General features: G+C 39.9%; 3 protein-coding genes across 8 annotated transcripts in view; 2 read left to right on the top strand and 1 right to left on the bottom strand.

The window, feature by feature from the left end:
• Nucleotides 1-488: 488 nt before the first annotated feature.
• On the bottom strand, nucleotides 489-4,264 carry Rpn7 (regulatory particle non-ATPase 7). Its single transcript, XM_065477022.1, has 8 exons — nucleotides 4,175-4,264; nucleotides 3,894-4,056; nucleotides 3,627-3,832; nucleotides 3,418-3,563; nucleotides 1,539-1,758; nucleotides 1,365-1,473; nucleotides 795-963; nucleotides 489-737 (listed from the first exon to the last, which is right to left on the bottom strand). Exons 2-8 carry the CDS (start codon nucleotides 4,036-4,038, stop codon nucleotides 563-565), a joined length of 1,170 nt encoding a protein of 389 aa, XP_065333094.1. The 5' UTR covers nucleotides 4,039-4,056; nucleotides 4,175-4,264; the 3' UTR covers nucleotides 489-562.
• Nucleotides 4,265-4,711: 447 nt separating this feature from the next.
• On the top strand, nucleotides 4,712-6,837 carry LOC135937110 (protein FAM219A). Its single transcript, XM_065480195.1, has 4 exons — nucleotides 4,712-4,895; nucleotides 4,992-5,079; nucleotides 5,251-5,413; nucleotides 6,078-6,837. Exons 1-4 carry the CDS (start codon nucleotides 4,821-4,823, stop codon nucleotides 6,283-6,285), a joined length of 534 nt encoding a protein of 177 aa, XP_065336267.1. The 5' UTR covers nucleotides 4,712-4,820; the 3' UTR covers nucleotides 6,286-6,837.
• Nucleotides 6,838-8,200: 1,363 nt separating this feature from the next.
• Ih (hyperpolarization activated cyclic nucleotide gated potassium channel Ih) overlaps nucleotides 8,201-12,744 on the top strand; it is a 137,928-nt gene continuing 133,384 nt past the window's right edge. For all 6 annotated transcript variants that reach the window (XM_065481233.1, XM_065481231.1, XM_065481229.1 and 3 more), the window contains exon 1: nucleotides 8,201-8,455. In XM_065481233.1, coding sequence (XP_065337305.1) covers nucleotides 8,421-8,455 — 35 coding nt within the window. In that variant the 5' untranslated portion in view covers nucleotides 8,201-8,420. The remainder of the gene's footprint in view (nucleotides 8,456-12,744) is intronic.

The following is a 12,744-nucleotide window of genomic DNA, read 5'->3' as shown; positions in this document are numbered from 1 at the left end:
CTCACTCGCTACCCCCCACCACTTTAGCGCTGCTTGCCCTTTGAGTTTGCCGCCTGGGTCTTTTCCTTATGACTAACGAGACCCAAACCCAAAACGCCTTCTACATACTTCCAGATGACTAATACGTAGTGTGCTCTCCATGAAATTCACTTATGACAGCCTACATGGATCGCAGACAATGTCCCCAAGACTCTTTAAGACTGTTTTCCTTGATAATGAAAGTATTATTAGCATTTAATTTTATGGAATTTTGCTTTTAGTTTTTTTTATCAATTAACGATGAGCTTTCGCCTTGATTAATTTAAAAAAGTTTAGTTAAGATTCGCCCAAATTTGAATATTTTAAAGTATGGCAACAATAATGTGACTGAACCAAAGATAAATCTGCAATCATGGAACTCATCCTTTATTCAGTGAAGAAAAATATTTAGCTACCTTGTTGTAGAATAGACCAAAAATTGCTTCAAGTAGATTCGAAAATGAGGTTGATCATGGTGAGAAAAATTATTTATCTTTATTAACTTAATTGCATTAATTCATTACGATAAAACGGAATTACAAATTTAAATGTTAATGACTCTGGACAGCTTCTGCACGCGATTGAGCAGGATATCTCCTTGCTTGATGGTGCCCTGGTACTGCCAGTTCTTGTTGTCAGGGCGGTTAGTCTCCACAATTCCTCCAACCTTGTCCACCTTACAGTGCAATCGACCAGCGACAATGAACCTGGATAGTTCCCTGCCAATGGAAAGATGTTTAGAAACATGTTGGGTTGCGCAAGGAATGATGTATTACTTGTCAATATAGTCGACAGTAACGCCAAAAGAGTCGGCCATGTACTGTAGGGTAAGGCTTCGGTAGGATTGCAACAGTTGCTTGTATGCCAAGAGACGCATCTCCCGCGTGTAGTAGCTGTAGTGCGGGTTAATCAGGTAGTCTTCTCTTAACTTAGTTTCAACAATTGCTGCAGGAAAGCGAAAATTAAAATAAACAGACTCTAAAACTCCACGAAAATATGTTGAAATAACACTGCTTTTAAAATTTAGAGAATAACAACATCTATTTTAATCCAATCTTTGCCAAAACACAGGCCAAGATTAAAAATATTATTTTTTACTTTACGAGCTTTTTAAGCACAAATATTTTATTGAATGTATTGAATCAATTGACAGATGCTACAAAGGAAAATAAAATATCCCATTCAGTAAGTAGAATCAATTTTACCTCCTACAAATTAATTAATTAGCAGATGGAATCTACTGAGTGGACACTAAAGTAAGAATTTGATGTAACAACATGAAAACTATTTTAAACGAAGTTTTATTCCCTTATCTTCTACGCTATTTATATATGAAAAACATTTACCCAGGCTCTTGAAGAACTCAGCATAGTGGCAGCTGTATAGAGAAAACAGATAATCCTTCACATCAGGCAGAGAGTGCAACACCTCCAAAATTTCAGAGCCTTTAATGATCTGTTCAGTAAGAAAGTATTAAAACCCACAGTCAAAGCGAAAGAGACACCAATGACCAAACATACCTTATCACGGAGCTCGTTTCTAGGCAAAGCAATCATGGCGATGTAGACAGTGTACCTGACGAAGGTTGTGTAGTCCATCAGCTCATAGGACGTGAAGGTTGAGACTGTATCCAGAAAGTATGTGGCAGCTGCTTTGAAGTCGCGGATGGCGATGCTGTACAGGCCTTGGTAAACCTTAAGTCGGTTTCGCCGATCCCAGTCTCCACCTTCCTCAATCAAACTGGAACAAAATTTTTTAATTTATTACAAACATTGATGCCTTTTTACGCTAAATTAGAGCAATTTTTTAAATCCCCGCAAACTGCCAAATTGTTGAGATAATTCATCATTTTGTGCAAACTAGCAGAAACATATTTTAAAAACCCATGGAGACCGGAATTTTCGCGAGTTATTTGCTATCAGGGGTTGCCCCTCTTGAAAAATATGGGCCGGTCAATAAATTAAAAGCTATAACCTGGAAGTGAGGCAATGCGACAGTAATTATGTTCATTAAAATAGGTTTCACATGAGGTTGGTTGCATTCTTGATAGGAAACATAAGTCCAGTGAAAAACAAGACAACCTTATTTATCCTTATTGCTTTTTTACTCATTTTCTTATCAAGAATTTAACTAGTTTGTTTGCGAAATCCGCAATGATTCAGCAACTTTCCAAATTAAGAGATGTCCAATGATTTTTCATATTATCCATCAACTAGCGCAGTTGACTCTTTTGGTTTCCCATGAAATAGGACAGTTGTAGACTATTGCGTTCTTTGGGAGCAAAATATCTCGAGTCCCGGTCCCGAAAAATATTTCCTTTTACCGGAACTTCCTGGTGGACCTATACAACATTTCTCGATAATTATTTCCCTATTCCACCTGTTTTCTTTTTTTTTTGCAAAAATCAATCGTAGACACCATGTGCGTTGTTAAATTTATTCTATGCTCGCATATTTACAAACAAACAATATTCCGTGTTGATAATTTAAATTTGTTATTCACAAAATTATTGTTCACAAAAACGCCTTTTTTGTTAGGCCTCATAAACTGTTATGATAAAAATTTTATTTTGTGTAAGTGAGATCACTAAAAGAACAGAATAAAACAATTGCATTATACTAGATCAGGAACTCGCGATTTTGAAATGGCGAAAACCAGAGCGGACAACACGACACGTCAGTGCAAGAAAATTTTGTAACATTTTTAGCAAGCGAATGATTAAAAATATGTATATTACAGCCTTTGTCTTTGCAAATAAAGTTACCAAACCGTCAAAAATGTCTAACAAACAAAACATTCCTCGCAATTATCTTGAATCATTAAAGGAAAATTGAAAGTGAATATAAAATTTGACTGTTCCCGGGATTCCCCGCTCCCGACAAAATTTTCCAGTTCCCGTCCCGACCATGGTTTTCTCTAAGAAATTTTGCTCCTGTCACCAGGAATTCCCGGGAGTCCTGAGCCATTCCCGTCCCAGTGAATGCACTATGTAAACACAGGGTGGATTCAGTCCAGTTTAAGTGAGGACAAATCACTCTACTCCACAGACATTTTTTTGCTGTTTTTGTTTTATCCCTGACAGAAGACCAGGAAGGGCGCACACTGTGCTAGCACGAATGCTTAAACATGGGTTCCAATAACACCGCAAACGGATAACATGGGCGCACCAGGCCGCACAGGGACTCAGCCCACTGAAGGGCCACTACTTGCTTTTGCACCGAGGACTTTTGTGAAACGCTAGACATTCATCTCATGATGACAAATAACGCATGCTGGAAAAGTTTAAACCAGCAAGTGGCAAAGTTTGCCTAAAGCTATATTATAATCAGCAGGGACGATTACCAGGTGATCAGAAATTAAATTGTGATAATATTCAATTTTAACCTGGTATTATGTTACCTTTTAGCCTTCTCAATGTTCTTGGTGATAAGATCATGGTCGATGTAAAAGAGGCCAATTCTGATATTGTGAAAGACAATGTCCAGCCGATGGCCCAGAGACACTGTCTTATCATAAGTCTTCCTAAAGGCAGATAAAGCTGAGTCCTGAGATCAAGGAGAAATTTTTTAAATTAGACTAACAAGAATATTTAGAGTCAAAACACAAACCTTGTCACCTATTCTGCAGAGAAATTCAGCTTTCCTCAGGTTAGATTCTCTGACCTCCATCTCGCCCAAGTTCTGCTCAGCATCTTCGATGGCAGCATCCAGCTGCGCGAGCTTTTCAGCATTGTTGGTCTTCATCTTCTGCAGAAGATTGTTGTCCACAGCCCATCCAAGATCCTTGCAGACAATCTCGTAGAAAGGAGCCATATCTGCAAGAGATGGACATTAGTGCTGGGTGAATCACCTAGGTAATTTGTGAGTTGCGTTTACTCTCGGCCTCGATTGCTTCCAACAGTTTGGCTGCCAGATCCTTGTTGTTTTGGTATTCACGCATCGACAGCAGGAATTTTATCTGAGGCAGCTCCAAATTTGGGTTCTTTTCCAAACCTTGCTCTTCCATATTCTCGATCGGCATCTTGAGGTTGTGATTTTCCTTTCGTAAGAAAAAGAAAATGAGACATGACACGTTTAGGAAAAATATTTTGATTTATGTATAATGCGTATTATAAGTGTGACTGAAAAGAAGGAATTTCCGTAAATTCGTAACTCACCTGGACAAACGTAAGTAAATAGGGTTGCGGTGCTTCAGTTTAGAACTGTTTTGAACCGTCACGATGCCGTCGCAGCTCGTTTGTTTTCCTACCATACACAGCCCTCTCTGGCTAGCTAATCCACGCCCATTTTTTGATACACATGGCGCGAAATTAGTCATCATATTCTTATAAAGGACTTTGCTTGTTGAAGAGTTAAAAAGGTTAAAAGGGTAGATATTTTACATTTTAAAAGTTAAAACTTATTATTACTGTTTCAGTCACTAAATAATGGCCTATTTTTCAATTTGTAGCAGCATTTTATAATGTGTTTATTATATTTATTATATCCCACGTCCCACAAATAATATAACTTAATCAATTTTCCGCCTTTTCATGAATGATGCAAGTTAGTTGCTGTGTTATCCAATTTAAATGTGCCCGAAAGCATGAAATATTGCACAGTTAAAAAAACTCAACAATTAACCCCCTGCACCCCTTTTATTTATTTGATGCTCCCCCCGGCAGATGGCATTCCAGCCCCTTTTCTGCCCCAGAGCTAAAATATCAATACAATGGAGTGTGCTGTGTGCCACATCAACATGCACAGCACAGCAGTTTTGTTTTTCTCTTAATTTTACGACTTTTCAGATTCTCCCGTCCTGAAATGGAAGACAGCGGGATAGACAGTGATCCAAAGCAGCCAACGACCAAATTTCTGGCAGACAATTCCTTTGTTAAGGTTAATATTGTATATCTAAGTGTGTTTTGTGCGCTCCTCTCACTGAGGAGTATGGCAAGTGCTAAGAGCAGTTAATCTCATTTTAATTACCTCCAGTTGACGGACAGTGACACTTCACCTGCCAGCAGTGGAGGACAGATCACTCCGAGGAAGGCTACAGCTAGAGAATTGAGGAGGAAACTAGGTATTTTAATCATGCTTAGAGAATAAAAATGAAAGTTATATGGAAAATTCAAGAAATTATATCAGGATTTTCATTTTGCTTAAATTTATTTCATGAAACTTTCGTTCATTCAAAGCCAAAACTGATAATAACATTATATTTAATATTAGAAACATGTTTCTGTCATTTTAGAAAAGAGGATAGAACAAGCGCGGAAGAGCCACAAGGCCCAGGAGTACAAAAAAGGGCCCAGTTTGATTCCAATACAGAGACTACCAATTCCAAGCACAAAAATTATTTCCGCCAGAGAAAGTAAAGAGCAGCAACCCCTTGTTGAATGGGGATCTGACGACAGGTATTTAAAAAAATTACCAGTAAGGTGTATAATAATATATGTATTTTCATCAATGCTGACAACAACTAAAATCGAAATATCTCTTAGAATATGGAACAAATTCATTAATTAATTTAGTATAGTAAAATTTCAGGAGGAAAAAGAAGCACGAAAATCCATGAAATTTCAGTTAAAATAATTTGCTTTGTATACCAAGGCATAATTCTCTTTTAGTAAAACGACTCTGTTTTGCGTTCCACGCAAATCATTGGCGTAAGCTTGAATGCTTTATTGGCTAGAGGGCATTCGTCTCTTCCTATGAAGTGACTAGCTACATTTTTCATCATCTTCTGTGTTAATCCTTTTTAGGGCATGTTTGAGTAAAGGATTTTTCCAAAAACCTTAATAAATAATAATATGTATTCAATATATTATTAAATATATTAATATATAATTAGTATATAATATATATTTTTCTAAATCTATGAAAAACCCATCTTATTTAAAAATAAATAGCCATTGAATCGTTCTCTGATCAGCTCTTAAAAGAAAAATCGTGTCAAATGGTTCTCTTTTTATCCATTGACTCGTATCCCATATATAATAAATTAATGCCGTAATGTCGCATAATATATTATGCTGACAATGAGAAATGGAAACTAATAGTGAAATTGATTTGCTGCAGTGACGAAGACCTGCCTGTGAATTTTTTTCCATCCACAAAGGACAAATCGGCCACGCGGCAAGAACTGACTGACACGTTCAGCATTGAAGAGATGGAAATGTCTCCAGAAGAGGACGAGGATTTGAACCTGGAGCCGCCGAAGCAGATTAAGAGCAGCTGGTGCTGCGCCCCTATTCCCGCCATCGACTGGAAGTGCCACATCCTGTAAAAATGACCCCTATTTGTGCATTTCATGGGCAGTTCAGATCTCCACTTATTAATCCACGCACACATATGAACACAAATTGAAACGAAAAAATTATAACAGCCATAGAAATTAAAAAGCCAATCGACGAATGCTTTACTCAGCTTCAAAAACTTCGTAGAGGAAGTTATATCTAATATCAAAGAGCTTGGACACAAAAAACTCTTCTAGTCAGAGACTATGTCTAAAACTTTTGTAACAGTCTGTCCAATTCTATTTTTTGGAGTCAACTAACTTGATTTGATCTTGCATTTCAAGGAGAACACAATATACGAACATCAAGCATCTGGGAAGTAGAGAAATCTTAATCTTGATATGTTCCACGCAAATGATTGAGAAAATTGTGGTATAAGAAATGAGTGATAAGTGTGTTTTAGGATTATTGTAGTAATTCAATATTTATTGTTTATTGTTTGACGTTATTTTCAAAAAAAAAATTATGTGTCTACTGAAACATGTAGATCTGTTGCTGCATTTCGTAATAAAAATTTAAAATATATCATATTATTCAAACTATGAATGTTTTTTCATTTGACCAGCATTTGACAAAACTTTGGGTTTCGAAATTTTCAATAAGTTATGCAATTTTTTCACGTGTCATTTCATTTTGACAAAATAAATTAAACTAATAAAACTACACCGCTCAAATCCAAAAACGGTGATTTTACTGAAAGAAATCGTGGAAGTTAAAAATAATTAATAACCTCTAATGGATCTTAAGTTGGATTTTTTGTGTTGATCATACTATTGCTGATTGCAGAAAAGTCGACAGAATTTATCATTGAAGCGAGTATTAAAACGTTAATGTCGGCATCACGCTCATCACCCACGCCGCGCATGTTGCATAACCAGCTCCGATGAAGTGGAGATCCACTGCACAATACTGCACGTATAAATCGCACCGTGTTCAAAACAATAATCGACCAGTACTTTACGCTGCTGCGGGTGGCATATCATAATGTTAAACTTTAACAAAAATATTACTGCAGATGTGAATTTGGATTTTAATTGGAGGAGAACACACCACCGGATAATTGCGGGATAATTATTTCTGCGTGCACTGTATTTTAAGATCGTAAATTTGAAAAAATAAAGGCTCCTAAATTACTGCGTCCTGGTCCCGGTAAAATTGCGCAACATTCAACAACCAAACGCGAATTTCCTTTTTGCAACAAAAGGTCAACAATCAATTTGACAATGAAAATTTGGGTGTTTGTTGAACGTTGCGCAATTTTACCGGGACCAGGACGAATGGGTAAAACTTGGCTCAAATTTTTATTTTTTTCCTCTTATTAGCTGTACATTTTATGGCTATCTCCATAGTTGTGTTTGTTGTCCCTGTAAACATCAAAAGAAGCAACTTAACTTATCTCTAATAGGCCAAAAATTATAACAATTCAACCCGTGTATTTTTAATTTCCCTATTTTCTTAATTGTTTTACTTTTGGATTGAGCCCCTTGACCTGAATTCCATTACCTTTATTTATAATGATAAATATTTGTGACAAAATAATTTTGATTGTTTTAAAATAAAATTTAGGTTAATGCCATTAAGCAGGTTAAATTTATGATGGGTATGATGAAAAATTTTTAACTCTGACTGACTATATAGATTCATCGGCCCGGGAAATAACATGCGACCATCGCGTGCCCGCCGCGTGACCCCGACAAGGTATGCAACAGTCAGCGCACGGCTGACACGCGTGCTGCAGGCGGTGGGCACTGCGCATCGCGGCGCGGCGCGGGCGGGCGGGCGGGCCGCCCTGAAGTCAGGGTGTGTCGGGCAGGCGTCGAGCGTGCGAAAGGGCGCGCGGGGGTGGATCGATTGGTTGGTGCCGGGGCGCGTTGGTGGCGCGAGAGTCAAGTCGCTGAGTCGGCTGCTGAGTCGAGTGTCGCCGCAGAAAACACGGAGCTAGTGAGCAGGCTGCAATAACTGCGGGCGCGCCTGTGGGACGCACCGATTTCCAGCCCGCCGACTTTGGCACCACAGCAATAACGACGTTATGGGCCGCCTGGAGGCCCACGTTGTCCCCGCCAGGAAGTCCCGCAAGGGATAACGAGTTTCCAAGCTGGACGCCCTGCGACCAAGAGCAGCCACCATGTCCGTCCGCAGTCTGCACCGCAGGGTGTCAGGGTGAGTCCTGATTTTATCACTCTTATTGGGCTCAAAATTCGGGAAAAAAAGCCTGAAAGGTTTTTTTTGGGATCAGTTAAGATTTAAAACTGAACGTGTCCGAGAAAAACAAGACATCTGACCACCTTAACCGAATTCCACGACCGAAGGGATTTCGTTGCCGGTTTCAGTCACGCGCGTGCTTTGCGAACGTGCGCCAGGCGTGCGGTTTTCGCACTCGCGCGCGCTTTTCTCACGTTCCGGTCGCGGCAGCTGCCGGCGTGCTGTTTGTTCTTCTTAATGCGACGTGATACCCTTCTAATTCTGAGTAGATTGCGGTTTAATCGCACCCGCTGCAACGATAACGCGTTGATAATTTACTGCTTTTTATCATGAAAAGGGTTGCTTTTTACGTAGAGCCTCTTATTTTTTCTTTATCGGCTTAATCGGTCAGCGTTGGGCTGTGGATTCGTAAAAAGATATATTTCTCCCGCAAAGATCGTGGTTATTTATTTCATTTAGCAAAAAAATCGTGAAAGTCCGAACATTCAATCAACCCCCCAACCGTAAAATACTAAATAAAAACAACTTAAATGTATTCCCAAGCCCCATTTTAAACATAACTGCTGTCTGCATATTAATAAGTAGAATTGTTTTGTTAAATCCTGAGCTGCGGTTCTCATTCTCCTCAGTCTTAATTGAAAACGGCATGCCATAAATCCAACTTTAAATTAATAATTGTTTGACTTGGAGATTGCAGTATATTGCACCGCAAGCAATTGTAACAAGCTGTAAATTCCAAAGCATATGCACACGACTTCCATTTCCTCTCCCAAATTGACACTTTGAAGCGCGCACGCGGCTCTCGCCACAAGGAAACCAAAAGCCCAAAACACATTTTCATTGGAAGTCGGCCGCACCGTCCGTGAGGAGCAGTAAATGTCAAAGCAGAACACATCGTATTTCCCACCGACAGCAAAAACAAATCTCCAGCTACACATTTCAAAAGCTCGCTGCACATTAAATATCTGCGTATATTTTTCACTTCCGACGAGGCCGCCGAGCAGAGCAGACCTCGCTTGGCTGGCCAGCCGGTCTCGGTAGCCCGGCAAGCTGTGTTTTAAGTGGATTTATTTGTATTTGCCACTCGGTAGCGTTTTATTGGCGAGATGATGCTATTTTAACCAGTTTTACCTCGGCTCTCCGGCTGCACATACAAATGGCATCTATCGATTTGATGAACCCACCAACCGACCGACCCACATTCTCTTTCCCACAGCACATCCTCAGCATCCCATTTCCATGAGCTGACAATACCGGGGACGTGACTTTTCAAATATTTACTCTGGATCATCGTCGTCATCAGGATCGTATTATTATTCTTGATTTTTTTGGGCGTGCCTAAAACATTTTTTTGCGTTCCCCTTGCGAAGGCCCCCCAAAGCAAAATTATATGGAGATTCTGATCGGAGCTTTCAGGATTTAGATGGGGCTTGTCCATCCCAAAAGTGGTTTCAAGGGGGGAAAATAAATTAAATTAAGAGTGCAAAATATCATTTTACAAAGAAAAGTATAGTTTTTTATGTTTTAAATTATTCCTGGATCTTGCATGCGAGTTTGTTGTGAAATAACGAGCAGCTACTGAAAACCTTTAATCAAATATGACATTTTTTTTATTTCTGAGAGATACTTAGCTACCGAGATTGTTTCTATTTGAGCATCAAGTGACATGTTTAGCTTTTCTTGAAGCTTCTTTGTCAACACCGTGTAAATCCAATCCAGCATGAGCCAGACAAATGAAAAAAAGTTGGCACAAATGGGATAACTGCGACCCATTGGCACACGAGTAGAGATTCTCACCTTCAGCTCAGCATATAACTTGCTTTGCCGTAAAACTGCTACGAGTGTCAAGTGCCAGTGCTGCTCTTGCTTCAGACATGATTCATATTCCTGAGCACAAACGCACGGTATTGAATAAGTCAGGTTTCCTTCTTTTAATAGCACATAACTCACTGACATCTCGATCATTTTTCATAGTCCATTAAATTATTATTTTTGCTTTCCGTCCTACAGGCGCCCTTACACTAGTTTTATTTTTTTACTACTTTATGTTTTACGATCCTGAAATAGTATGGAAACGAAATGTACGGATTCTTGTTAGTTTGACTCAAATCTGATTGTACGTCAAAGAATCCCAAAATTGACAAGTTAAACGGAGATAGGCAAAAGGACAAAGTATATTGTGCCCCATTTATTGCAACAACGACACTACTTACTAGGCGCACATGCTCTCGCATTGTGCCGTAGAGATTGGTGTTTGCTGGAATGCGCACGGCGGCGAAGAACAATGAAATTGTGTCAGAGAGTGACAACGTCGGCACCTGCTGGTGGCGGAAACTGACGGAAACGTCTCATTTGATCGAATTTTCCGGAGTCGCGAGCAGCTGAACACAAGAAGCAAGCAGGCTGGCTGGCGGCGGTGTTTATGCCGGCGCGGTTATGGGCCCATGCGGGCACGTGACGGCGCAAAATGCACGAATATTACGTGCTAATGACATTTAGCAGAAAACATGTGGCGGAGGCTGCCGCTCCGCCTCTCGAGATTCGCGTTCTGTATAATGAAGAGCAGCGCCTCGTTTTATGGCTAACGCCGAGTGACAAGTTCACTGTTCTCTGTGAATGTGTGTGCTGCTGAACGGGCCGCGTTGGATGATCATGGAGAAAGAACAGCACAAAGAAGCCCCTGAGAAACAATGTCGTGATTGCGGCATTAAAGAGCGAAGCTCAAAAATTGCGCGCAGAGCATGAGAGCGGAAGATGTGTTTTTTGCCACCGTTTATTATTTTCTTTTGTCCACCAACACCCTTTTTTATTTTCGTCGACGTGAAATTTTAGACTGCTGACAGTTTTCAACTAATCATTATCAATGCGTGAAACGACAATATCTTTGTTATTGTTTGATGCCGGCATTGAGTTACAAGTGTAGTGATAAGCACACGTAATGGGGATATTGCCATTGAGTAGAACCAGTTTTTAGCTAAATCGGTGAATTTTTTATCGGTAAATTTACCGACAATATTCTCTTTTATCTGTGCATCAGAACGCTAAGGCTTGAGGTTTATTAGGATTAACTGAGTATTAATAATTATGCTTGACTAATTTTGGGTTATTAAAACAGAGTTCAATTAGAAATTATTTAAATTGCTTTCTAAAATAGCTAAAATCATGACCACCAGGGGAGAAACACAATCCAAATGTTGCCGAGTCCACTTTATTCTATCTATATAGAGCATTCGACGCAAATTTCGGTACCACAAAAGCAAACTTTGCCAGTTATACAAACACATTTGGTGAATGCGTGCAGTTTCCAATTTTCCGCGGCCGCTCACTCCGGCCAACAGCTCGCACATGTTGGTTGATACAAAGCGCGAAGTTTCGCCTCTCTAATCAAAAGTTGCCCCGGGGCTGGCCGAGCGATAACTAGGGACAATGGAACTTTCGTTATACATTTATGCAATATGTGTCTGGCAAAACAATACTACGGCGGATGTAGACCTTAATATTAGCTCGAGGAGACGCCCTTCTCTGAGCTCGCATGAATGACCAGAACCTGCTGTGCAACGGGCCAGAATAGGTTCATAATTGCTGTGACAGTAATTCGGGTAATTTATTTCAGTTATACTTGAGTTAGCGATTTTACATAATTTTATTGCTTAAAGAATGCTAAAATTTCGAAACTTACTTTTTGATCTGGTTAAACTAGTCATCAAAATCATTGTAAAAATTTTGTTTATTATGTATTGTTTTTACCTCAGCTCAGCACTTCCCGTGGGCTTTGAGCCGGGTCCCAATAACACCGCCGAGCGGATAACACGGTACATGGGGTCTGAGTGGACCACATTCGGCCATCTTTTCGCCACCCCGCACCGAGGTCTTTCATGGGAACGCCAGACATTTGCGCCTAAAGCCGCTGGAAAGGTGCGAAAACCAGCACGTGGCGAGTCGGTGCCGGTGCGCCTCCCAGCCCGTTGAGCTATTTGAGAGTCTCAAAACTACCACCTTTTTTGCCATCTCTAACATTGGGCAGCCAGTATTAGATCACAGAATCTATGTCCCATTGCTTCGACACTCCTGAGAATGCCTTAACAATGCGAGCCAACGGGTTGCTATTCATGCCTCTAGTAATTCCGAAATTTAGAGAATTATATAAAAATTTAAACGACTGATTAAATCAACAGATAGCGATGGAAATCTCGGGGCTTTGACCCAAGTGCCTTTTTGCACCAATCCACAGAGCAATCGAAGTGCGA

The sequence above is a fragment of the Cloeon dipterum genome, chromosome 2, assembly GCF_949628265.1.
Source record: "Cloeon dipterum chromosome 2, ieCloDipt1.1, whole genome shotgun sequence".
In the NCBI taxonomy this organism is placed as follows: domain Eukaryota; kingdom Metazoa; phylum Arthropoda; class Insecta; order Ephemeroptera; family Baetidae; genus Cloeon; species Cloeon dipterum.
The sequence above is the reverse complement of the archived record's forward strand: the minus strand, read 5'-3'. Positions and strand labels throughout refer to the sequence as shown.

What these genes read in the sequence shown, in the direction of transcription:
- LOC135937110 (XM_065480195.1), top strand. Translation starts at nt 4,821, where the DNA reads ATGGAAGACAGCGGGATAGACAGTGATCCAAAGCAGCCAACGACCAAA. An exon ending in CAGACAATTCCTTTGTTAAG is followed by an intron (nt 4,896 to 4,991) that starts GTTAATATTGTA and finishes AATTACCTCCAG; the next exon opens with TTGACGGACAGTGACACTTC. An exon ending in GAATGGGGATCTGACGACAG is followed by an intron (nt 5,414 to 6,077) that starts GTATTTAAAAAA and finishes GATTTGCTGCAG; the next exon opens with TGACGAAGACCTGCCTGTGA.
- Rpn7 (XM_065477022.1), bottom strand. Translation starts at nt 4,038, where the DNA reads ATGCCGATCGAGAATATGGAAGAGCAAGGTTTGGAAAAGAACCCAAAT. An exon ending in TCTGCAGAATAGGTGACAAG is followed by an intron (nt 3,564 to 3,626) that starts GTTTGTGTTTTG and finishes CCTTGATCTCAG; the next exon opens with GACTCAGCTTTATCTGCCTT. An exon ending in TGAGTTCTTCAAGAGCCTGG is followed by an intron (nt 964 to 1,364) that starts GTAAATGTTTTT and finishes GCTTTCCTGCAG; the next exon opens with CAATTGTTGAAACTAAGTTA.